At 32.9% G+C, this 27,564-nt stretch overlaps 1 protein-coding gene across 1 annotated transcript in view; it reads left to right on the top strand.

The window, feature by feature from the left end:
- Positions 1-27,564, top strand: part of TTC8 (tetratricopeptide repeat domain 8) — a 50,524-nt gene that overhangs the window by 8,470 nt on the left and 14,490 nt on the right. Inside the window, exons 2-9 of the mRNA XM_051977432.1 lie at positions 7,053-7,173; positions 7,869-7,932; positions 8,024-8,183; positions 8,393-8,482; positions 13,347-13,391; positions 21,541-21,626; positions 24,108-24,195; positions 25,363-25,473. Coding sequence (XP_051833392.1) covers positions 7,053-7,173; positions 7,869-7,932; positions 8,024-8,183; positions 8,393-8,482; positions 13,347-13,391; positions 21,541-21,626; positions 24,108-24,195; positions 25,363-25,473 — 765 coding nt within the window. The remainder of the gene's footprint in view (positions 1-7,052; positions 7,174-7,868; positions 7,933-8,023; positions 8,184-8,392; positions 8,483-13,346; positions 13,392-21,540; positions 21,627-24,107; positions 24,196-25,362; positions 25,474-27,564) is intronic.

Raw genomic sequence — 27,564 nt, 5'->3', positions numbered from 1 at the left:
AATGAATTGTGAGCATTTTGACTTATTTATATTTTCTCAATGGATGTAAGGTTGGACATCTGTAAAGAGAACCTTTTTGTCAGTGGTCCTAGATACCTGAAGGTTCTCAAGGTTTCCAGTGAACAAATGAGGGTGAATAAGGTTCCTAAAATTTCATTCCAGTACTCTAAAGACCTCTTCTGACTCCCAATTCAAAGCTGTACATTCTGGGGTGGAAAGGTACCTCTGAATCTATCTTACCCAACTCCCACATTTTAAAGAGAAGAACCTTGAGGTCCAAGAGGTTAAGTGACATAAGTCAAAGTTACAAAAATCACACAGATGGATGGATATTCTTGGATATTCCCACCTTCTTCGGTAGATTAAGGGCATTTGTTAAGTGCAAAATCAATACTCAATACTAGGGTATATATCTTGGTGGGCTGGTAGAGAAAGAGTCTTTTTGACTAGAGCTTTATTACAATAAAGCACTTAGAACAGTACCTATAGTAAGTGCATTGTAAATATTAGCTATTGGTATTATCGTTATTAGCTTGCTTACTTTATTCATCTTTCTTCCTTAAGTATTCTTCTATTTCATTTTATCTGTTCTTCCTCCTTGGATTTCCTAGTTTAGAGCTAGGAATATTCAGAGAGGATCCAAGCTTGAATACTTGATTACCTTTAAGGTCCCTTCCAACTTTAAAATTGGTAGTTCCTTGTTCAGTTGATTCACATATACCCTGACCAAAACTCCTTCTGCCTTTTAAATTCTATATTTTTTGTTTTCTTCAAGCTATTGTACCTTCTACTTAGTTTTATTCAGTTAGTATCAACTTTGGCAAGGAGAACAAGCTTATTATACATTTCCTTTATAGTCATAATTAAAGCATATTAGGATTGGTGTATATACATAAATACGTATACATATACAAAGACATATATACAATGACTTTATATCTTAGCTTATATGGTTCTAGGAGACAAATAATTTCTTCTGCTTTTCTTGTAATTCTCTAATAAAATATGCTGTCCTTTATACTGAATGTTCAATAAGTTTTGATCATTACACATATGTGAAGGTAAAATTTTTTAAATGAATGGAAGTATTCCAAGTCTAAACAATTAAGCACATAAATATCTGAGAATACTAAGATATAAAAGTGCTACCAATGACATGTTTTTTATGTAAATTTCATAGGACAGTGGTATAATTGCAGAATTTTTGTAAACAAATTTGGTTTCTAAAATAGAGTTGCAAAACAATACGTATTTCCTTTTACTATAAAGACATGTTCATTCTCTGTCATTGATTAAAACACAGTTTGTCAATTTATAATAGTGATTAATCATTTTTAGTGTTTTTAAATAGTCTTTTTAGTTTCTGAAAACAGTATTTTTTTTTAAATGATAACTGTCAAGAATCTTAGATGTTTAAAATTGCAAGCAGTCTCATCAACAATTTTTGATGTTCATTGGCACATGTAGTCAGAGATGGAACCATCTGATGTTTCTTAGGTCTTTTCCTTTGTTTCAAATGTCTTCTCCTTTTTGGTCTCTCTTCGATAGACAAGGCAAATACGGCTCGTTGGCACCCATCTGATTCCTTCTCCATCTGTAGAGATGCAAGCAAACCCTCTTCCCCAAGCAGTTAATCTATTTGGTCCCTTCCATTCACTACTTTCTGGATCTCTCATCACTTGGCGATGATCTAAAGATAGTGGAGCTGCTCTCACTGGACACTGCCCTTCCGGTGGGTTATAAAACCTGTCTTCCAGAGCCAGTGCATCTTTATCTAAAATCAAGAAGTTAATTGTATAAAGAGCAAAATTTAGAAGTTCTCTAGGGTTACCTGTGGCTCCCCCTTTCTTTTGTTTTTGGAGGAGTGTCTTGATGTCTCTGTTTCTCCTCTCTACTATTGCCTGACTTTGAGGATTAAAAGGTATGCCAGTGGGTATGTAAAATCTGATACTGTGCACAGAAGTGTGCAAAATGTTTAGAAGTATATGCATTATCTGTTTTTATTGTTTGTGGCACACTCATAATTGCAAATGATTGTGTAAGGAATTCAGTGACCACTCAGGCAGTCTCTTTTGCTGCTGGTATTGTAAAAATAAATCCTGAAAAGGTGTCTACTACAACATGGATAAAAGATAAGACAACCAAAAAATGGGTCATATCCATTTGCCAAATTAAATTGGGTCTCAAACCGTGAGGGTTCTTCCCTGGAGGGAGCTTAGGAGTGTGGAAAGGAAGGCAAGTTGTACAGGCTTTTACTATGCTCCTAGCTTCCTCTTTTGTTATCCTAAAATGCAGACATAAAGCTCGAACAGCCTGATGATATTTAGAATGAGATTCTTAGATTGCCTGAAATAAAGGAGTATTGGCTAACATGATTAAAAGGCTATTGCCTTTGAATTTCCATAAAAAATAGGACCTGGAAGTCCACTGTGAGAGTGGACATGCAAGATATAAATCTTACCTGAATGTTTTCTCACTTGCTCTTGAAGTTCCTTAAAGAACTGATATATATTAGGAGCTACAAATTTTATTTGGGCTGTGGTAATTCTTTGTTCCACACTGACTGAATAGGCTGAATCAGATATTATATTTACATCTCCTGGATTACAAAGGAAAAAGCCCAAGAAACATCAGATGGTTCCATCTCTGAGTACATGTGCCAATGAACATCAAAAATTGTTGATGAGACTGCTGCAAGATCTCAAAACCAGCAGGAATAATTGGATTCCCTAAGGCATGATAAGACTGTTGCAGGACATCAAAACTTTTAGCAATCATTGGATTTCCTGATACATGAAGTAATGGATAATAGATTGGTTTTGGACTATCTCTAGGACTTATGGACATGTATAATTCCTCATGTTGATTAATATTGTTTGTTACATCACTACTAGCCTGTATTATAGTCCTATGTGCTTGTGTAATACCTCCCATGTTGTTGGATTTATGTACACCTTGTTTCAAGTATACTTCTCCAGAGTTCCTGCTCTCTACATAAAATTATTTTTAGTTTCCTATATGGGATTTTTAAATAAGTTACATCTGTCTACTTGGAAAGCCTGTGAGTAGCTTGGATTCAGGATTGTTAATTTGCTGATGTTAAAAAACTAAGCATGGTATTTAAGACATTAGTTTTATTTGAAGTTTTTGAGTGTAGAGAAAGGCTTAAAAATCAATATTTGGATTGTTGTTGTCTTGGTTTCACTTTTGCTTGGTTTACATTAATAACTTTAGCATGATTTCCTTTTTCTTTTTTGATGGAAAAGTTTATTTTTTAAATGTTTTACTACTTTCTTAATGCTTTCCAGGAAACTGATTCAGCTATACCAGTGTCTCAGGTAAAGGTTTTTGATAGTTGCAAACCTTCTTAGTTGGAGACCACTTTGTTGCTATTTTTTTAGGCATAGTTGTAGTTTAGATTGTGTGCTGCTTGTCTACATGTTGTGTTTTGATATTAGCTAAACTTATAAAACATTTTCTACACTTCTAAGTGAAGAACCAGCTTGAAAAATTGTGCTTATGGATACCATTGAATATAATCTAGATTTTAAGGTATGAACCTGGGGGGGAAATCACTTAAAGGAAATTCAGAAGGAAAAAAGAAATGGAATAGAGGTCAAAATTGGTGTCCCCATAGTGAGTCAGATTACAAGGCTACCAAGGGAATTGCTTTGGTTAGGACAAGAGGCCCTCATTTTGTAGATGGGGAGTTATTTTGAACAACATGGCCAATACAGACTGTGAAAGAAGAAAACACTATTGTTCATATCACTGCTGAGCAAAAAAAAAAAAAAAAAAAGCTGTACTGGTCAGCAAAGCTCCCAGATTAGGTTACAAGTGAATTAGGTGATAATGAAGATTGTCATGTAACAAGTGTGTTAAGTGTTTCTTCTCAGAAAATTTTTTCATCATCAGATGAGTGAACTTTTTGAAGCTTTTATAGTGTATATGTTTAATCCAACTTTTAAGATATTTTGTGAAGTGTATTTTATGTGCAATGATCTTTCTGAGGATTACAAAACTGAGTAAAATGAAGCATTTTTTCTTAGATAACAGATGTACATTTTGACTACCCATTATTCTGACTAATATTTATTGATGGATGGGACAGAAATAATGTGTTAGTATTTTTGGACCCTACATGTATTTGTATATTTTAAAGGAAGTTTTACATTATAAATAACATAAGTAGTGTTTATTTTATTGTCAAATTTAATTAAAGTCTTCACAAAGGCCTTTTATATTTAAGAAACTCTTTAAATAAGTTATAATTCTGATAGAAACAAACAATAAGTAGCATTTGAAAGTTTAAAACTTTACAAAGTCTCATGGTAATCTTTGTTCTATTACTATAAATCTAAACCTATTAGCTACTGACTAGTGATTATGAGAAAATAAATGGAAGAAAATTGAATCCATTTTCTTCATTTTTCTGGTGAATTTTATAAATATTGAATTGCTATTCATACTTTTAGGGTTTCTTCTTTTTGCACTTTTTTATTTTTGAAAAAAAAACAGCTTCAAAGGAAATGATGATTTGCGGTCTAGTTTGTCTATTCTGAATATTCCTTGACATATCTTTAGAATTGTTCAGAGTTTGAAATGTAAACTTTGAAGCAGAGTGCTAAATGTTAGCTATCTGCATCTTAGCTAAATGAGAACCCTTTATTCTGTCAAACATTTGGTCAAATAAAATTGTAATGGAATTACATTTCTTAGGCAAGTAAGAAATTGATAGGATGCTTACTCATTTAAATGGGAAAAATAACTCTACTTTCCCAAAGTGATGTATAGTGTTAGGTGGCTATATTCCTATGTAACTACATCCACAATATTTCATAGAATCAGTACAGCATTTGCCTGTAATTTCAAAACTTAAAGATAACTTCTCTTGTTGATATTTTTATTAAATGTGAGACTATTTTGAACCATTTATGTTCCTACTTCTTTGTAATGGATATTATCAGTTTTTGATCATGATCATTGTTGAAATTCTTTATATTTTCTTAAAGACTGGAATATAAGGATATTAGAAAATGTGAAATAATATATGGCTTGTCTTCGACATTAAAACTGGCATACAATGATATTAGAAACTATGAAACAATATTTGGTTTGTTGCCAATATAAAATGATGTAATTTTTTTAAAGCAAGAATCAGGCTTCCATCTGCTATTTTGATTAAATCCCAAGAATTGTTACCATTGCCACGAGCAATTCTTTGAATGCAAACTGATTTTAAATCAAGCAATGACACATTATTTTCAAGGTCATTTTTGGTTAGCCTGGAACATTTAAAGGATTGAAAATTTTAAAGAATTGAATATTGTTGTTTTACAAAATTTTGTTATAATTCTATAAGCTTTGAAAATGAAAAATACAATTTTTGCATTTCAGGAAAAAGACTTTAGCAAAAATGATAAAATCAAAACTAGATTTATAGATTTATGCACATTACATAATTGGCACATGCCAATGAATTCTTGATTATTTATGATATTGGAGAAAAGTGGTAGTATGTGTGAATAATTTAAATATAATTGCTATTTGTTCTTGCTACATTTTCAATTTTAGGGAAGGGAGATTGGTTTATAGATCGCTCTGCTTAAATTATAAATGGATTATTGGATTAAGACAAAAGCATAATGTTTTTAATCCTTTAAGCAAAAAGACCGTAGCAGTGGTAGGAGCTTACTTGAATATAGAGGTAAAATTAAATATAAATAATATTTTGCCACCATATGCCACCCAATAATATCACCAGCAAAATAAATAAAAAATTAAATAAAAAATATAGGGGTAAAAAAATTAAAATTTGCTAGTTGTCTTCTTGGGCTGCTATACAATGTGGAGACAAAGTGGGATGGAGGTAGGGCATCTATTGCTTAATGTAAAGAGAACTGAGTGACTTTTAACTCCTTATTAGCTATTACCTTGGCAAGTTACTTCTCAGAGATTCCATTTCCTCTTCTGTAAAATGAAGATAATATGATTTGCACAAAGTTTTTCACAGGGTTATTATAAGAATCCAGTGAAATAACTTAGGATGAGCAGAGCTATCACTAGCACCTGTGTAAACTGAATAAAATCTGTTCAGACTTTGAACTGCATTGGCACTCTTAACCAATATAGATTACAACCTAGACTTCTGATACCATTAGTTGATCTTTTATCTGTTGTTGCTAAAAAATCAAAATCATCACCTGATGATCAGTGCTTTGCTCTTTAGTCTTTCTAAATTTAGCAAAACTGGTCTTTGGTCACCAGGATCCAAGGGAAACTTTTCTGGTCTAATAGGACATTCCAGAGCTTGCCCTCTGCAGTCAGTTTTCAAGAGGCAAGATCTTCTTTCCCATGTTATGAAACATCATAATACTCAGAGACTCAAAGGGCTTGGGAAAAGCAACTTGAAAGGTGGTTCAATTGTAAAAAGAAGTAGTGGGTCTTTTAGTCTAAAAACTCTCTAGCTTTATGATCAGAAGTGCCTAATCCTCAAAACAAATTTTTAAAGATATTTTCTAGTTTATAATCTTTGGTTTTTTATGTTAAAATTATATTGTCTGAATTCCATAATTACTAACATTGTTTTGATTAGAAGCTAAGGTAATAAATTGGGAATAACAGTTCTTCAAAGAAGAGAAAGCTCTGGAGGCTGTCCTGAAGTGTTATACCTAATATACACCTCAATTAATTTCTACTCAGATTTTTCTACTTTAAAATTTTCCTTCTTTTAACTACATAAAGAAGAAAATTTTCTTTAGGACTCATAAGTAGTTATTGGTCAATTAAATCACTGGAGCATTGTCCTATTTATTGTGTTTGTGACCAAGAATAACCTTGATTTTTTTTTTTATTTTTTATTTCTATTTTGTATTTTGAAATATAATTATCACCAGGTCTTGTACATCTATGTATAAACCTACATGTTAATAAATCAAAACATAAAGAGTTATTAATCGTGAACATTTTTCCAGTGTCTGGGTTTCATAAGCTCTTCTAGCTTGTCAGTACTATTTAATGTACAAATTTTTGCTTTATTTATGATTTTTTAGGCAGCTTGGATTTTGAAAACAAGAGCACTAACTGAAATGGTCTACGTAGATGAAATTGATGTAGATCAAGAAGGAATTGCTGAGATGATCCTGGATGAAAATGCAATTGCTCAAGTTGCTCGTAAGTGCTTGCAAGGATCTTAGAACTCAGCCTAATTTTCTCATTTTATAGATAGGAATCCAGTTCAGAGAAGGAAACTTAAGTTACCCAGTGCTCTATGCAGAATCAGAATCTAAACCCAACTCTTTGGACTCTGTCTGTTCTGTCAAACTGCCTTTTTTATGTGCTTAATAGAACTCATTGTGAAATGGAATGTAATTGAAAGTAAATCTTTTACTGTGCCCTGAGTCTAGACAAGTGTACTTTCCATGTCATTCAAGAAAATAATTCTGCATTTCAGATATGAAATAGTGATAGATAAAGCATAGGTTTCCTGAGAGTAGGGATTATTGTTTGTTTTTATTTTTGGTGTTTTTTTTTTTTTTTTTTTGGTCTGTCACATAGTAGACACTTAATAAATATTCAGTTATTGAATTCATTCCCTCACAGAGTGTAATTTTACATTTTGTTAATATCTCATTTAAAAATATTAAATTTAATACTACTTAATTGTACTTCCCAGGGAAAGGAGCTTGAATTATTAAAACAAATTGAACTATAATATATAATGACCACTTTGCAATTTCTTAGTAATTGAACAACAATATAGTTTAGTCATATCACGTCTCTTCTGACAGATGCTTGTATCTTAAAAAATGAATGTATTAGGAAATGTTTAGCTTTTCAAGTTGTAAAATTCTTTTCTTATTTATTAGGGCCTGGAACATCTTTGAAGCTCTCTGGAGCCAATCAAGTAGGAGGGCCTAGTCCAGCTGTCAGGTACATCTTTTATTTTTTACTACCCTCTGATGTGTTTCTTAAAATTATATTCTCTCATTTTCATTACTCTAATAATTTCTTTTACTTATAGGCCAATAACACAAACTGGAAGACCTATTACAGGTTTTGTCCGGCCTGGCACCCAAAGTGGAAGGCCTGGCACTATGGAACAGGCTATTAGAACACCTAGAACTGCATATACTGCTCATCCTATTACTAGCTCTTCTGGAAGATATGTCAGGCTGGGAACAGTAAGTAACTTTGCTTTTACCACAATACTGCTAACAAAAGTATCTTTTTGTAATGTGACTAAGTTTACCCTGTGTAAATCTATTGGATTTTTGAAGGTAATTCTTGCTTACTTATTCTGCCTTTAAAATTTCTACCTAAATTATATTCATTTGTATTTTACAAAATAAAGGCTTCAGATTACTTATCTCAGAATTCCTTTTCTCTATAGGCATCAATGCTTACAAATCCTGATGGGCCTTTTATAAATTTATCTAGACTGAATTTAGCCAAATATGCTCAAAAACCAAAATTTGCCAAGGTATGTGAATTTTTTTGCATCATTCTATATCTCACTGTTACAATTTTAGTATAAACCTAAAAGCTACTGCATTTCATTTTAAAGATAATTATTTTGACTACAAATGATCTGGGTTGATTTCAAACTGATGAAATCATCTATAGATGCAAAGTTCTAGATCTTATCAACTTATTCACTACTGTTTCTTTTATATAAAGACTCTTACTTCTAAAGAAAAATCACCGTTTTCTCTCTCCCCCTGCTTCTCAAAATTTCTTTTTCTGATCTCTCAAAGAAGTATTATGTACACAATATAATCTGAGATTAGTTTTTGGATCCTATGACAGTTTTATAACCTAAACTCCCAAAGCAGTTTATCATTTATATTCTTTCTGAGAAATACAAGTCTTAGTCTAAATATACACATATTTATGGGTTGTTTAAAAAACAAAACAAAACCTCAGTCTCCCAAAACAGCCCAGTTCTTAAGAATCTTTATGACATTGAAGACAAGTTGTTCTCAAAGTGTCACAAATTGATCTTGTTACCAAAGAATCAGTGATGTGAAGGTATAAAGAATTTAGCTAAGAAGACTGGGCATGCAGCTTATTTGTATATGTAAATATACATAGAATCCCATTTTTACAATTTACTTAGAATTGATTGAACAAAATATAGAAAACCCATGCAAAGTAGTGTATAAATAATATTGTTCTAAGCTAATATATATTAAGCACTTTAGAAACCTGTTTTCATAAATTTGTAGCTATAAAATCCTATTACTCAAGTTATCTAAGTTGGGATAATTTTCCCAAATATTAAATGAATTCAGAAATCTTTAGCCCTAAAAAATAACGTCTTGGATCCCTGATTGGGGAATAGAGAGTAAAGAACCAATTTGTTCTGACTAAATATTTTCTTTGAGTGGTCTGTTATAAGACAAATAAGGTCCCTATTTTTTCAGATAAATCTGAAAATTTGGGGAATGGAGAGGAATAATAAAGGAATCAAAAATGTCCTGCTTATATATGGAAATTACTGAAATAAGTTCAGAAGGCATAGGAATTAAATAGTTCTTTTTCCTCTTAGGAATTTGCCCTTTTCTATTGCTTACCAGAGATGCTTGTCTTCTAGTTACTAGCCCCTTTCTTTCAAGACGGTAATATTTATATTGTATTCTGTTTTGTGAGTTAGAATTGGAACTTTCCTAAAATAGAAAGTATTTTTCATGAAGTTTTGACTTCTTCTGTTAGTAATCAGATGGACCTACAAGTTGGAAAGCTCTTAAGAAAATATATGAGGGGCAGCTAGGTGGCGCTGTGGATAGAGCACCATCCCTGAAGTCAGGAGGATCTGAGTTCAAATTTGGTCCCAGACACTTTTAACACTTCCTAGCTGTGTGACCCTGGGCAAGTCACTTAGACACAATTGCCTCAGCAAAAAAAAAAAAAAAAAAAAAAGAAAAGAAAAAAAAAAGAAAAAAGAAAATATATGAGCTTTAGTTATTAGAACCAAAGTAATATCATGACCACTTTTTTTCCTACTTCATATTTACATTATTGAAAATAATCAGCATGTTAAACTCTGTAGACTATGTTTTATACCATTAATATATAATAAAACCCATTTATAGAGAATTATTTTCCTCATATGGTATGTAATAAGAGGCAGTGTGCCATAGTAGATTTAGTGTTGGACTTCTTGAATGGGAGAATGATATGCAGTAGGAATATCACTTTGGAAATTGTGTCACGATTTGGATTGGAGTAGGGAAAGACTCAGAGGAGGGAGACCAAGTAGGAGACTACTACAAGCTAAAAGGATAGACTGGAAAGAATAAGGGGCCCGCGCTAGGATAGAGGTGTGAGAGTGGAGAGAAAAGGATAGACATAAGAGGTACTAAAGAGAAGAAATCCAACAAGTCTTGCTTGGCAATTGGATACCCAAAGTAAGGGAAAGAGTAGAGTTAAGAATGGCCAAGATTGTGAACCTAGGAATTTGGAAGGTTGCTGCTGCCCCTTAGTAGAAATAAGGAAGTTAGGAAAGTTATTGGGGAAAAAAAAAAAAAAACCCAGAAACTTTTTTTTAAAGAAATAACAGCTCCAACATCTATAACATTTTCTATAACAAAAAGCTTTATAGGGGATCTAGAAATAACTTAAGAGCATAGATCATTTATCTCCCTAATAATAGATTAAAAGCTTGTTCCACTAGTTAGCTGGTGTCAGTTGACTAAACTTTGTGGAAGTGAACTCATTTATGTTAGAATTTAGCATGAACTGAGCATAGTGGCCAGTTAAGTACTATGTGGGACAAAACCTAGGTGGTACCTGTCCAGAGGAATGTAAACTCAGAGCAGAATGAGAGGGAGTAAAAAGGAATTGGGTTCATTTCAGTTATTTTATTTTATACAATAAATTGGTGTGATTTTCCTTGACTTCTTCATTAGTCAGCTTTGTCTAGGTAGGTTCATTGAGGCTTTGCCTGTCTTTGCGTCCTAATGGAAATAAAATATTAGAGAAAACAATCATGTGAAGGAATGAGTCAGTCATAATCTCTTTGAGGCATTTAGTTAAACTAGCTGCTGCTATGTTGATTCAGTAGCTGCATTTAATGAAAACAAGCTTTCAGTGAAACTATTTGCCTCAGGTCAGATCCTTGGCAATTCCTCTCTATGCTAATGAGTTGGAAATGAAGTTTTTGAATAATTTCTTTTTTTTACTGTTTTTTGGTAGTATTTTCACTTTTCCATATACATGCAAAGATAGTTTTCAACATTCACCTTTGCAAAACTTTGTGTTCCAAATTTTCCCCCTCTCTTTCCCTCTTTCACTTCTCCAAGATAGCAAGCAATTTGATATAGATTAAACATGTGCATAAATAATTTCTTAATTGTATTCTCAGAAAATAAAGGAAAACAGTTCTACAACTAAATTATAAAGTTTTTAGGCATCCTTATTTTCCATGAAGAACTACTTCTAATGACTTCTTAAGATAATCATATCTAGTTTATGGCAATGAATATTAATTCCCATTGTTTTTTTAGGTGTGTTAACAAATATTGACTAATTTAGATATATTTATAAGAGGTTAAAAAATCTGCACAACGTCCTTAAAAAAAAAAGAAATGTTTTCATGTTTCTTGGGTTATTAGTATAAGAACTTAGTAAAGGCACTAAATTTATTTAAAATATTAAAAAGTAATGTTACGGTCAACTTCTATTTTGTCCAGTCAACCAGTTTTGTGAGGGAGTGGTGCTTGATTTTTTTATTTCCCTCTTCTCATTACATCTGGTCAGTTACCCAGTCTTGTCAATCCACTCTGCACATTTTTCCAACTTGTTCCCTTCCCCCTGCTTCTATATGGTTGCTCCCCTAGTTCTCTTCCAAACAACTGAAATTGCCACATAATTAGTCTTCCCTTCTCAACCCCATCTTCTCAGGTTACCAGAACAGTCTTCCTAAAAGCGGAAGTCACTTCAGTCAATAGTCTTCACTTGTTCCCTGTTCCCGCTAGGAAAAGGAAAAGCACACACCTTAAGTCTCTGAACTTAAAAAAAAAACACACACACACACACAAAAACTATATTTCAATTTAATTGGTTTAATTTATAATCCTATGTGTTTTATGCATTTAAAAACATGACTGAGAAATCCATAGACTTTGCAAGAATGGCAAAGGATTCTATGACACATGGAAAATTAAGAAGTCCTGACTAGGATAAAATAAAATTCATTAGTTTGGCTCTCCACATCCTGGTTCTGGCTTCTTTCTCTGGACATTTTACCTTACTCCTCTCCCACCACAGACATTGCTACCTTCTAGCCCAGAGTAGCTTCCTTTATCAAATTCTATATTTCATCTCTTGCTCTCATGCCTTTGCACAAAGCTATTCAGCAGGCTTGGCACTCATTCCCTTTTCACCTCGGCCTTGCAGTCTGTAACTTCCTTTAGGGCTGCTCATGTTCCACCGCTCCTGGAAAGCCTTTCCTAACTCATTCATTTGAAATAGGAAACATGTGTTTGTTAAACTAAGTTAAACATTTATTCAGAATGGATAGATTACGAAAAGTTGGGATTCGTTGATTATTCTGGGTTACAGTTATTACTAAATATCACATATATGGAGCACTAAGTTTCAAAGATAGAATAAAATATATCAGTCTGTCAACAAACATTTATTAAATGCTTACTCTGAGCCAGGCATTGTGCAAGGCTCTGGGTGTGCAAATATACATTTCAACTATTCTGAACAAAGCATCTTTAATTCAAAAGTAACTCTTAAGTACCTGGCAGTGATTCAAAGTCATCACAGTCAACATCAGGATTATTGTAAAGCAAAAATGTCCAATGAGGTACCCATGGCCTAACCAGGTACCCATGGCCTAACCAACTTAAAATGTAATGGAGAAATATTTAACAAAATAAATAAATGTGCAATAGGAAAAGTTTTGAATAATTTCTTTTTCTATTTTTTAGTAGTATTTTACTTTGTAAATGGCAATATGTAATTTCTGAGTCATAGGGACCCTTATGAAAGATTTAGTGGCTTCATTTCTAATTGAGTTTGATAATGCTACTGTAGTGGTGTCTCTTGCTCATTTGTTTCTTGCTTATGAAAGTTTTTTTTTTTTATAAATTTTCATTTACTAATCTTTACTGTTTGGATTTGGGGTAAATTAAAGTTAACTATGTAATATAAATATTTAGTCACATGTGACTGAAAGAGGAGAAATTTCTATAAATACTAGACTGTTAAGACTGTGTTGTTATTTTGGTTCAGTCCATGTATTGTCAGAGTAGCTTCTGAGTCTTAATAGAGCAGCAAAGTGCTTTTGTTACAAAATAAAATTCAACAGTGAATTTATTATTTTCTCTTAATAGGCTTTATTTGAATACATCTTTCATCATGAAAACGATGTTAAAAATGTAAGTTTCTGATTTCTTCTATTTTCTTATACTATAGTTCAACTTTTAATTGGATTTTAAATTTATAAAATGTTACATTTCTCAATTGATGAAGTTGTTAAAGATTCAACAGGCCCACATATTTTCAAAATCCATTGGTAATTTTAGATAAAATATATAGCCCAAATGTGGAAATGTTAGTATTTTTAATTTTCTGGCATATAGCATTAGCATTTAAACAGTATGCATGTACAGATCCTTAAAAACTACATAAACAATTAAGATGTATTGAATTAAGAATATTACATAGATTTTTGGGCCAGTATGATGGTTATTTGGAGTATGTTTTCATTTTAAGTAATAAAGAATGGGTTCTTTAATCTGATGAACAAAAGGTGAAAGATGGGGAATTTTTTTAAGTTAACAGGCAGTAAGACAATAAGAAAACATTAGTTCATATTTTATTTTGTCTATGTTTCATAATTATCTTGCCTCTTTTCTTCATATTTTCATAGTAGGTTTACAATTGTATGTATTTGACATACTGGATCACTTAAACTAATTATGAATTTACTTGTGGTAATATTTAAAATTTAGAAGTAGAGAATAAGTTGTAACTGAGTTCTATCAAATGAAATGTAACTGATTTTTGCATAGTGCCATACTTTTTGTTCATTTTTTCTCATTAATTAGAAAAAACTATTTTACATAAATGTATACACATATACATACACACATATTAGTGATTATGGATCAATCAACACCTAGTAATTGAGCAACACCACAAGTGTAAGGATAGGATATCTTCTTTCTTTTTATGGAGTTTATAGGTAGGTAAGGTATGGAATCAGAACTGGCATACTTGAAATGTTTAGAAAACATTAATTGAATGTATAGCAATCATAGAGGGACTTAAGAGGCCATTGTTGTAAACTGGATTAGTCAGTCATGAGCTGGCATGTGAACTAAATGGAAGAGAGGGCAGAGTTTAGTATCTGAAATGAGAGATGAGAACATTGTAGGAAAGCAAAAAATACAAGTAAAGATGGAGTTAGGAATTCTATTTAGGTACAGCTCCTTTAAGAGTCATACCAACTCTTGCTGGTGAGGAATGTAGATGATATTATTCTGGGGTTTTTGTTTTTTTAAACCAGACCTATGACTTCATACATGCAGAGTACTTAGCACTTGCTTGGCAACTTATAGTCTGACAATTTTCTCTTTTACACAGTCATTTGTGGCATGATTTGAACCAGTGTCTTCCAGATTCTAAAATCAGCATTTTACAGATGAAGATGACACTTTGTCACTTGCCTTGGTTATGGCCAGCAGGGGGCAGAGCCTGAATTTGAACTCCTATTCACACTCAAAATCCAATGAATGTTCTTTTACTCTACCATAACTAGCTCAGTGTATTCAGTGGACAGTGAAGAGATAAGCTAGGCAGAGATTTTTACGGGGGAATATAGTAATGTAAACTAAGGTTTGGATAAATAAAGGAAGCTCATCTTTTGGAAGACCTTGAAAGTCAGGGAGAATCATCTAAACTTGATATAGGCTAGTAGAGAGAGCTAGTTTTTTAATATAAAGACTTACAAAATGTTTAGAAAGACTCATTTGGCACCCAGGACTATCCCTGGGGCTTGTGGTAACTGGGGCAAATTATATACACTGTATGCTTTTCTCTGCTTCTGACACACATTTGTGTACCAGTAAAATCTAGTTAAAATAAGCATCATGGGCAGCCTTGATCATTGGCACTGTAAACATTAGAGACAACTGTACACAGAAGTGTTGTAGGGGAAACAAAGTAGAAAGAGAAGAGATGATTTAAAAGGGCCACTTGTAGCTGGAGATCTTTATATAGTGGGGGTAAAGGAAGGACCTTGTTGCTAGGCAACCACTTTCATTTTTTTTAGTTGCAGTTTGTATATGCATTGTTTTAAAAAAATAGACTCAGACTTTTTAAAAAAACAACATAAGTAAACAGTTTCATCTTCCTGTCAGTTTGCATCACTGCACAGTTTTTATCTTATTTTAATTTTTAGCCAAATCTATGATTTCATTGACATAAGAAACTCTTGAGGAGGAAGTGTCCTTTACTAATTCAAATCAGCACCCACATGAGCTGCCTTGAGCACTGAAAAGTTAAATAATTTACTCAGGGTTTTACAGTGATGATGTAGATGTAAGAGAGACTTGAACCTCCTTGCTAACCACAGTGGCATTGTGCTTGACAGAGCTCTGGGTGATTGTCCCAATTTACTGGACTGTAAAGACTACTTTTCTGGCAGGTATATGCCATGGGGAAGGCGAGAGAATGGAGGCAGGAAAGAAGGGTTTGCAATAACTGGCATGAAGCAAGGTGGGGAGGTAAAGAACTAAGTTGGAAGTAGAAGGTAAAGAGAAGATCCAATCCCCAAGAGACATTTGAAAAGAAGAAAAAACAACTTGGCAAAAAATTAGAAGAAATTCAGGACAAGTTATAGTAAAGATGAGTCCCTTATTTCCAGCCTAGGAGATGTTCCCATTGATAGAAATAGGATTGTATGGTGTCAAAGAAGGAATATTCGACATAGATTCAGGAGAAACTTGGGTCTGAATCTTATTGATGATGAATAATTATATGACTATGAGTGAATCACTTACTTTTTTTCCCTCACAATAAAATTTTATTTTAGTAATTTAATGGAAAATTAAAATAAATAACAAGAAACGAGTAGGTAGGGAGCCCAGGCTAGGAAGGTTATAATCCACTTTAGCACCCATTTAAGAAGGGACAAGGGGCAGGGATAAGATTGTGGGTGAATTGATTGTAAAATATACGGGGGTAAAGGAATAGGTTTGGAATATAGCAAATGGTTAAGGTCAGGAGAAAAACTTTGGCACTTAAAGTATGCTAAAATAAAGATAATAATACTTTTAATAGCCCCTGTGAAATTATACCTGTATGATATCTTTGTGAAGACCAAGAAATGGTGCTTGTAAAATAGTTGCCAATGCTTAAAACATCACATAAACAGCAGCTATTAATAAGAGAAGTGGCATGGTATAGTATAAAAGGAGCGGTTTTTGGAGTTAGAACAGCTTGGGTTAAACACACATGATATTTATGTGACCATAGGCAAGTAAGACACTCTACCATTCAGTATCCTCAGGAGATTCTCTAAGATTGTAGGAATATATATATACTGGAATATATATGTGGAAGAAAATCCCTTCCCCTTAAATAAAAGGAATATTTTTTAATAGTTGGGAAAGCTAACAAGTTTTGAGGGAAGATACATTTTAAATATTTTGAGTCTGAAGTGACAGGAGGATAGCTAAATGGAAATGTCCTGTATGCATTTGGAAATATAAGATTGGAGTATAGATTAGAGGTCAGGGAAAGAGAAGTAGGTTTGAGAATTATCTCACATAGATATAATGACGAAAAATATCTTAGTAATGGTTAAAATCATTGAGGGAGTGAACAGAGAGAAAACATAGGACTGAGGGCAGAAGTACCATGCATTTTTTTTCTGATTAAAGCAAAATTACTTACATATATATATATCCATCATGTCAATGAATTGTCATTAAGTTGGACTATTGGAGGCTTTCAGTCCCATTTTATATGTTTGGTTATTTAAGAAAAAAAGAAAAGCAATATATGTATTTTTTAAAATTAGGGCAGATTTCTAAAATTTCAAGTTAGAGTGACTGACCATGGTAAGAGAGATTGTTATTTCTTTGAAGATATATTTAATACTGTAATAATGAATAATTTGTGTCCTGAGAATATCTCTGGATATCTTGGATAGAACCCATTGTTGTTGAAAAACAGCAATTGCATTAAATGAGCATATAGGTATAGACCCCATTTCCAAGGATTTATAAATGCAAAGGACTCAAAGCATTCATGCTACCTGTGGTATGCATTTTAGACTTTGTTTTCATATATTTCATCTATGAACTTATAACAATTGCTTTTCCTGTCTATCAGTATTAATTTTTTCATTCCGTATTTTCCTTGAAGAAATAAAGGCATTTGAGCTCAGACAGTAAGGACACACAGCTGGGATTTTTGTACTACGGGCAAGAAATTGAAGAAATGTATCTTTCAGATGGGAAGCCAGACTAAAGAAATCAGCTAATTAGGGAAAATGATAACCAGTTATATAATTCTAGTAAGGAACATACTATTTGAATAGTCACATGAGAAATATAACACACTAAGAAGGTGCTTTCTCTATTTTTCAGGCACCAGGATAATAGGGAATGCTTAAAAATTACCCTAGGAAACAAAAGCTACCATGTATATTAGTCCATATCTGATTTACTTTTGTATCTCTTTTAATACTTAGCATACAGTATTGCATATAATAGGCTTATAATAAATGTTTGTTGAATGAAAGGTGTATCATAGTAGAAAGACATTGAATTTAGTGTGGAAAACCTGATCTGGATCTAGTCTCTGCATAAGCTAGCTCTGCATAAGTGATGGATCACTGAACATAATTAGTTAGTCTAGATTCCTAAGTTCCCTTCCAGTTTTAAATCCTTTGTTTCTGCGATCCTCTCTGAACCTCTGTTTTTTCATCTGTAAAATGGTGATGATAATATTTGCACCCTTTATCTTACAGAATTGTGTAAAGAAAATACTTTTTAATCATTAAGCTGAAATGTAAAGATGAACTATTATTATTTTTAAAATTGTGAACATATGAATAATAAATATGTATTGTTTGAATATTCTAGAGATGATTAATATTGAAAGTAATTTTTTTTAACTGAGGCAATTGGAGTCAAGTGACTTTCTCAGGTTCACACAGCTAGGACACGTTAAGTGTCTGAGGACAGATTTGAACTCAGGTCCTCCTGACTTCAAGACTGGTGCTCTATCCACAAATTCTTTGATAACATCTTAAATTTCCAGTAAGGTACCCTACTACCCCAATAAAGAACTAAAAATTGTTTCAGATCAAATAATGATACAGAAATCCAAAGGAAAAAAAATTAGTGGTTTTTATCCATATCAAGTCTACACAAAGAGACAGATAAAAATCTTCATATACAAGTTAAAAAGAAGCCTTCTGGTGCTTAAATAAGAGATGTTCCACCATCACCTGAATGGAGAGCAAGGAGAAAGGAGAATGGGAAGCTCTGACAGCTTTTACCAATAGGGATGGAACAGCATAGGCTACACTCTAATCTAGATAGCTCCAGCTAGGAAAGAGGTCTTGTAATATTTTGCACTTAGATAATCAGAGGATCTTGAAGCCTGCAGTATTCTCCATGGGAACAAGAGGCCTAAAGTGCTTATAAGGAGAAAACCTAGCAGGGGTCCTCAAACTTTTTAAATAGGAGGCCAGTTCACTGTCCCTCAGACTGTTGGAGAGCCAGACTATAGTAAAAACAAAAACTTTGTTTTGTGGGCCTTTAAATAAAGAAACTTCATAGCCCTGAGTGAGGGGGATAAATGGCTTCAGCTGCTGCATATGGTCCGTGGGCCATAGTTTGAGGATCCCTGACCTGCAATGTTCAGAAACATTGCAACTTTCTGGCTAATTTGATCTAAGATATTTCCAAGGGCAAAGAATGATAAGAAAGGGTGACCACAGCAGTTCAACATGATATGCTTCAGAGGGCCCTGAAGACCTTAATTCTCTGAACAGATATTCCAGGAGGACCAAAAATTTAACAAGCATACTAGGGGAGAGTAAGTCAGTGGCAGGAGCTCAGGTAATTGAGGATAGGACTAAATATGACTTGAACTTCTCATCCAAGAATATGAGGGACAGAACCTTGCCCTGCAACAAAATTACAAATCAAGAACAGAGACTGGCAATATGAGTAGAAGACACTGAACACTATGAAAAAAAACTGAATAATAACTCGACAATAAACATTCTGTGGTATCTGTGTCATTAGTTAGCTAAAACATATATATTGTAAATATGTTTATTTCTATAAACATATCCATGTAATATATTTTTCTAAAGCATACATAACAGTATTTTTGTTAAAATTATTTGAATTATCTAGAATTGAAATTATAAAAATAAGATCAAATAAGAATATTAAAATATAGCAATGAATCTATTTAAACATTGAACACTTAAATGGAGATATCTATGTCTATATAGCATATATTAATTAAAAATTAATACTTTTTACTCAATGATATATAAGAAATGGGATATATTTATAATTCTGCTATTTTTGCATTGCTTTTAGATAAAATGTGAATTAATACAATATATGAATTCCAAAGACATATAAAGATTCATGTAATGGCAAATATTTGCATATTTGATCAGTGGACTTTATTGAACATAAGTAAAAAATATTCTTATATTGTTTTAGTGATCTTATTGATTGAAATTTCCCCTCCTGTTTTTGCTGCCATTTTTCTTTTTATTCTTAAGGGATGTAAAAAACGAAACAAAACAAAAAACAAGAACCTAAAGTTAGGCTGTTTCTCAGCATTTCCACCTTTCATGTTGAAATAAGGATTTTTCAAGCCCAGGAAAGACTCAGCATGGCAGCACCATTCTTTTTTAGACAGTTATAGTTTGTCAGCATATTCAGGAGTCTCTCCTTGGGACAAAAGAAGATTGAGAACAGAAAGTCAAATAATTAATTTTGTATCCAAGATCTCCACTATGGTGTATTATTGCCAGGAGACTCAAGAAGCAGTTCTGGCATGTTAAGAGAAACTAAATTTAGGAAGTTTGCTATCCATTGTGAAGAATTTAAGAACAGTAGACATAAAAATTTAATATGCTATAGCTAAACCTTTTTTTCTTTCATAACTACCCTTACTCTGAAACCTAGGAATAGAAATAGTCTATCTATAAGTTATATTAGCATTATAGCAAGGTTTATACATCTAACATTTCAAATGGTTTACTAGAAGTAAATTACTAGGAAAATTACAGGTTACAGCTAACAAATAAAAAAAATTGTATTGGGCCCCAAAACCCTATCCATATAGCTTAATTGTAGATTATTTGGCATTGTTAGCACTGATATTTTGGGATAGCATGTTCATTTTTAAAAAAAAAGATCATTATTAAATAAAATAAGAGGGAGTATAGTGGGATGGATAGAGAACTGGCCTTGGAATCAGGAAGAATTAGTTCAAGTTATGCCCAAGATATATAGTGTGTGACTGGGTAAAATCATTTGATTTCTCAATGCTCCAATGCTAATCTGTATCAATAGAGGAAGTTTCCACTTTGGGAAGTTCCTCACAATTACAAAATCATAGGTTTGGATATTCTATCTCATAGTTAATTAGATTAAATAAAATACTAGTGTCAGGAAGATATTTTTGGTGGGATGTCTAGCCTAGTTGCTATTTGTGAAGGACTTTAGATGCCAATAGAGTTTGTAATTACTGCTAGAGGCTATTACCTGGAGCTCCAGGAGTTCCTTGAAGAGGGTCAGACCATGCCTGGGAAACTCTTTAGCCTGGTTGAAACAGCTTTAGGCTGATGGTGTCCTCACTAAGTGGTGCCCCTACAGAAACAGGGAAATTCATAATAGGGTTAGGGAACATCTATTTTGGATGTGTTGAATTTGAGGTATCTTTAGAACATACACAAAACCTAGAGGAGTTAATACTTCTTAAAAGCTAAATAAGACAACATGACTTTGATTCAGAAAAAAATATATTATAAGCCTTTTTCAGTATAGAGCATAGCATAAGAATCTATATGTTATCCTCGCTTCACATTTTTATTACATCCACATTCTTAATTATATTTCTAATATACAAATATAATGTATTTTTTCCACAAATTAAATCATACTGGGAACCTTAAGTTATAAATATAGAATTCATCGTGTAAATCAATATTCTTACCTCAAACCTGACTTCCAGTTTATCCAATAATATTTTTATGTTCATTAAATATTATTTTTTCCATGTATTTAAATAATATTCAGAAATGCAGCATATCTGCTTTGATTATGATCAACTGTTGTTCTCATCTGCTGTCAGCTCTATGGTCTGGAAGTAAATTTGTAACCACAACTAATAAAGCCATCTGGAAGTAATGAGAAACTTAATTTCATGTTTGATTTTCAGATGAATGTTTTAATTGGTATCAATTTTAGTATTTTATTAATTTTTGTTTCTAAAGGCAAAAAATAAAGCAAACTAAAAGAATTGTTTTTAAAGGCTTTGGATTTGGCTGCCCTTTCCACGGAGCACTCTCAGTACAAGGACTGGTGGTGGAAAGTACAGATTGGAAAATGTTATTACAGGTAAAATCTTGATAATTATTTTTTAAGCCTAAATAGGACAGAATTTCTCCAAGTCCCAAATCTGGTAAATCTCTTTTGGTACAATAAATGGGGTGGGGACACAAAGAAATGTGAAATGAATCTTTGGTTGGTTTGAGAAAATGTTTATTTAATACCTACATGGAGGCAGAAAGATTTAGTAATTTTTATGCCATTAATCACTTTTCTTTGGTATTTAAAGATTTCTAGCATAAATTTCACTTAGTATTTATAGGAATATAATGCTTCCAGTTCTTAGCACATTATCTGACACATTTCAGTTATATTTGACTCTTAATGATTCCATTTGGGGTTTTCTTGACAGAGATATTGGTGTAGTTTATCATTTTTTTCTCAAGTTCATTTTACAGATGAGGAAACTGTGGCAAATAGGGCTAAATGACTCACCTGGGTCACACAGCTAGGGGGGTCTCAGGCCAAATTTGAAGTCAGGAAGATGAATCTTTCTGACTCTAGGCCCAGCACTCTAGCTTAGGTTCACCTAGCTGCCTGCCTGGTACATAATAGGCACTTACAGTTTATCAATTGATTGAATATTTAAACAAGTTTAGCAAGTATTATTTGTGATTGTTTTACAAAAATATTAGAGATTTTTTAAAAATATGCTTCAATATTAGAGTATGTATAGAAAACCATTATAGTTTACATAATGGGTATAATATGATTAGAGAGCATTTGAATTAATGAGACAAGAATAAAGAATGATTTCCTATTATTCACTTTTGAATGTGATGAGATCATTGAATTATATTTATTTCTCCTTAATATTTAAATCTTTGGTATCAATATACATCAATATGGTATCAATATAATTCACTGAGAAGAAGGCATAAGGGAATTCAAAGAATCATAAAACAAGGGTGTAAAGGTCTGAAATGGGAAAGAGAGAGGAAGTGTATGTGTGTTTATGTATGTGTGTGTGTATGCATGCATGTACATACATATAATCTTTCTAGTCACTCTTTATAATTCTCTATGGAAGCTTTGAGTAAGTGAGAAGTATAGTATGATAGAAAGAACGTTGGATATGAAAACAGAGGCTTGAGTTTATTTAATCTTGATTTTTCCATTTCATATTTGTGATCATGGGAAAGCCATAGCCTCTGTGGATCTCAGTTTCCTCGGCTGTAAAATGAAAGGGTTGGACTAGGTGTCCTCTAAACTCTCATTTAACTCTAAATTGATGATCCTGGCTTCTGTAACTTTATGGCCTGTCTCTGGAGCCAGATTCTTTAGCCTCTGAATCTCCTCAAGAGTCCTTTAGGAATAGTTTCATTAATAAATAAGGTTTGGATAACCTGGAGGCTTTATCTACTCACAATTAGATAATCTCTCCCAAAATCTTAAGGAGGGATAGGGCAGAATGATGAGAGTTCGTTATTCTGATTTCCTTTCACAGTGTGAAGGGAAAAACATGGAAAGCATCAATTTAGAAGATGAAAGCATAATGTTTATGTGCTTAGACAGCCTTTTAAATAATGAGGAAACAATAACAGTCAAAAGGACAAGCCCATTCCATAAGGGAAAGGCTTAACAAAGGCTTTTAGAGTTTAAGAATAACCTAAAAACAGCAACTTGGCTACTAATGTCAATCAGGAAAGTCTCCCTTTGCATCTGGGAACGTCTCCAGTCCTGATCTGTATCTTGTCACTGCCCTTAGATGGCTCCAAAGGAGAGACTTTGCACACCCCTGCCTCACTTAAATCCAACTCACTTTCAAGTCATGACATCACTTTCCTGATGTCATGGTTTTCTTTGAGAACAAAGGACAAACAAAAATAACAACCACCACCTGTTTACACATATTGAGTCAGAAAATATATCCTGCACTTGATTCTCAGCCACTAACTCTGCTGGTATCAGAAAACTGCAAGAAATGTTGACCATAAAGAAATGCATATTTTCAGTATTCAAAAAGTAGAAAGTATTTCTTTTACCAAAGTCTTTCAAGGTTGACTCCCTTAAAAACTTCATCTTTCCACTTTTAGTAAAGGATATTTTCAAATAAATTAAAGACTTTGTTTAGTGATGAAGATTTAAAAAAAAAAAGCATTGATTTGGATGAATCCCTACATGTCTGGTTATGAGGACTCACCTGAACTGGCTGAGTGAAAACTCTTTCTGGGTGACTTTACTTAAGCAATTTTTTGATTCCTATAGTTGGTGAATGTAGAGTGTGGGATAGGCAATTTTTCTCAAATACCATATACCATATACTTGTTTTGTATAGATAGCACTCTTAAGAGTATCTCCAGCTTAGAATACTTTCTCTATATAATAATAGAATAATTATTTTATTATTCTACATATAGAATATACCATCCTATAAAAGTAATTTATGACTAGAAATTCTTACTCTTTTCCTCTGTTGTCTTGGAAGGGGTAAATGCAGCACTTTTTATGTTTGAATAGAATTTGTGACCTTCTTGTATTTGCTATTAGGCTAGGAATGTACCGTGAAGCAGAAAAACAGTTTAAATCAGCCCTGAAGCAGCAAGAGATGGTGGATACATTCCTCTACTTGGCAAAGGTGAATAAATAGCCCTAATTCATTCAGATGAAATCTATCATCTGAGAATAACTTTCAATTCTGGCTTCTACAAAGGAGAGATTTTGCCAGAGCTGACCTTTTTTCCCCCTAAGGGAAAAACATGATAAATATGTATATTTAAAGAGACAATTCCAAAAAGAGAATATAATTAACCATTGTATATACAAGTTTGAAGGTTGTGGCCTGAAGGGAATGAGAGAATGTTAACGGCCTCTCCTTTGCCTGCTAAAAAGCAAATCTTGGAGGTTCGTTTGCTAGCTTCCCATTTCTTGGAATTGCTTCCTACAATCAGAGGAGATGGGACTTCTGGGGTGTTCATGATTGAAGTTAAGTTAATTCTAGGCTTTCCTGTGGCTTAAAAACATTGGATAAAGTAAAGAAGATCATCTCTTTTTGCTAAACTTTGAAGAGCTTTTTTAAATGTAGAAATATATTGTAGTTGAAAAGGAAATGATGTACAAGAACAAGATGATTCTTTAAAATAATATTATACAAGAAATAAATGAAATAAAATTTCTGTTGGATATAATGTGCCAGAAAAGCTAGCCATGGATAGTGATGTTTTGCAGCCAGGTTTCAAGTCCCTCCTCTGACATGTATTGATGATGTAAGCCTGGGCAAATCACTTTTCTTCTACTGTGAGGGCTTAGGTTCATGTTCTAGCTCTGATACTGTGATTTTGGGCAAATTTTTTTTTAATGAACTCTAAAAACTTTCAGCTTTAAATTTATGACCTTCTGAAGAAGCTTTTCTTGTAAGACATTTTAAAACTGTGATATGTTTTAGCAGAAGGAGTACCCATAGCATTGATACCAGTTGTTTGGAAAAGAATGTTTTAAGCTCAGAAATTACAAAGTGGAAACTAATTCTAAATTTATATGCTACAAATTATATTGTTCATTTTAAAAGTTCTTTTATAAATATGTGAAAATTAATTTCTCCATTTTATGTGGTGTTAATTTAAAGTATTTAAGATTTAAAAAGATTTTTGTTTTCAGGATTTATTATATGGAAATGTAGGCGTTAAATTGCAGATGTAATAAACCTGCATTTGAAAATTTTTTGTTCATAGTCTACATTGTATAATAACACATACAGAAATAAATGTATTGTGATGTAAAGAAAAGTCTCTTGATTTTTTTTTAGGTTTATATCTCTTTGGATCAGCCTGTCACAGCTTTAAATCTTTTCAAACAAGGCTTGGATAAATTTCCAGGAGAAGTGGCTCTTCTTTGTGGAATTGCTAGGATATATGAGGTACAGATTCTTGAAAAAGTTATTTTATATTAAAGGGTGCTTACATAAATATTGTCCTATAGGAAGAATGAAGATAAAGGTGCTATTTGATAGCACAGGGGAAGAAGAGAATAACATTCTTTTATAGAGTTTCAAGAGACTTGGAATTTAGATCTGCCCCTTCCTGAGGTAGAAGGAATGCTTTTGTATATTTATTTAGTCAAGTTCATTTTTACCTCTCTGTTAAAGCAGGCAATTTATTATTATAAGCATATACTGTGCTAGAGATCCAAAGGCAGAAATGAAATAAAATAGGCCTTACATATATATATATATATATAATACATACAAGATAGCATAGAGAGGGAGTATGCTCAGCATTCGGGGAGTCAGTAAAGACTTCAGGTAGAAAAGCTTGAGCTAAGTTTTGAAAAAACAAGGTATTCTGTGAGGCAGAGGGAAGGAAGGAGTAAATTCTAGGCATGGGAAATAGTCACTGAGATGGAAGATGGAAGCATGATGTGAGGAAAAACTTGCCTTTCTATGGTGCTGAGATGGTGGCCTTAGGTTCTCAGAGGCTATCATCACAGAGCATAGGTTTTGATGTTTTTATCAAACTGGTTTTTCTGCTTTTGTCATCAGTTGTATTTCGGTTAAAATATTAAAGCCATCTTTGATTATAAACCTTATTCTTATCTTCCATATCTAGTACCCAGTTCCTCTAGGTTCTATTTCCACAGTGTCTTTCATATCTTTTTACTTCCTTTCCTTTTTTCACTGCCAATCATTCTAACTTAAATCCTTGTTGCTTCATATTTAACATATATAGGACTGCTTGCCATCTTAGGGGGTGGGGGGGTGGAGGGAGGGAGGGGAAAAAACGAAACATAAGCGAGTGCAAGGGATAATGTTGTAAAAAAATTACCCTGGCATGGATTCTGTCAATACAAAGTTATTATTAAATAAAATAAAATTAAAATTAAAAAAGTCCTTGTTGCTTTTCACACAAACTACTACAAAGCTTCCTAGTTAGATTCCTCATATCTATCTTTGAATTCATATCACCTAGTAAAACAGCCAAATTAATCTTGCTAATATATAGCCTCTGATCTGCTGCTTTTTTCTTTTCTTTTTTTGCCCTAAATTTCTCAGTGGTTTTCTGCAGCCTCCTAAATAAAAACACTCTTTAACATGTTATTCAAGACCTTCTAAAATCTGACTCCAGCCTGCCTTTCTCTTATCATCTCATATTGTTGCTTTTTATATACTTTATATTCCAACCAGAATTGATCACGCTTCCTTGATTTGCCCCTCCCTTGGCTTTGCTTATTCTCTTCCCCAGAAACACATTCCTCCTGTCATTCCTGCTTATTGAAATTCTACCCATTCTTCAAGGCTTAGTATAAGTACCTTGGAATTTTCAGTGGTTTTTCATCTGAATTCACATAATCCATTGTTTATATCTCTACCATGTTTTAGTTTTTTATATACATGTTTTATGTCACCAATTCAGTTGTAAACTCTTAGGGATAGGGATTGTATCTTAATTATTTATGTATTTCTCTCAGTACCTGATGCAGTACCTTTTACCTACCAGGTGCTTAATAAATGCTTATTGAATTTGTTGTAGACATGGAAATAGTTGTTCCATTTTAAGAAGGGTTAAAAAGAAAACATCCAGTTGTCTTTGAAATAAAGAAACATTAATTCAGTTGTAGACTCTTAGGGATAGGGATTGTATCTTAATTATTTATGTATTTCTCTCAGTATGTGATGCAGTACCTTTCACCTACCAGATACTTAATAAATGCTTATTGAATTTATTGTAGACATGAAAATAGCTGTTCCATTTTAAGAAGGGTTGAAAAGAAAATGTCCAGTTGTTCTTTGAAATAAAAGAAACATTTTCAGTTTTCTTAAATTAGTTGTGATTTTTTCCTGGTGAAAGCAGGTTTTCTCATGTAGTGTGGAGAGTCCCAGACGTGAGTCAAAAAGACCAGAATTCATATCCCATATAATAGCTGTGTGATCCTGGGCACCTAATCTCACTTAACCTCTGTCTCTTTCTCATCTGTCAAAATGTTAACACCTACTTCCCAGGCTTGTATTGAA

Source organism: Antechinus flavipes, chromosome 2 (assembly GCF_016432865.1).
Source record: "Antechinus flavipes isolate AdamAnt ecotype Samford, QLD, Australia chromosome 2, AdamAnt_v2, whole genome shotgun sequence".
Lineage (NCBI taxonomy): Eukaryota > Metazoa > Chordata > Mammalia > Dasyuromorphia > Dasyuridae > Antechinus > Antechinus flavipes.
This window is presented reverse-complemented; position numbering and strand designations above follow the sequence as displayed.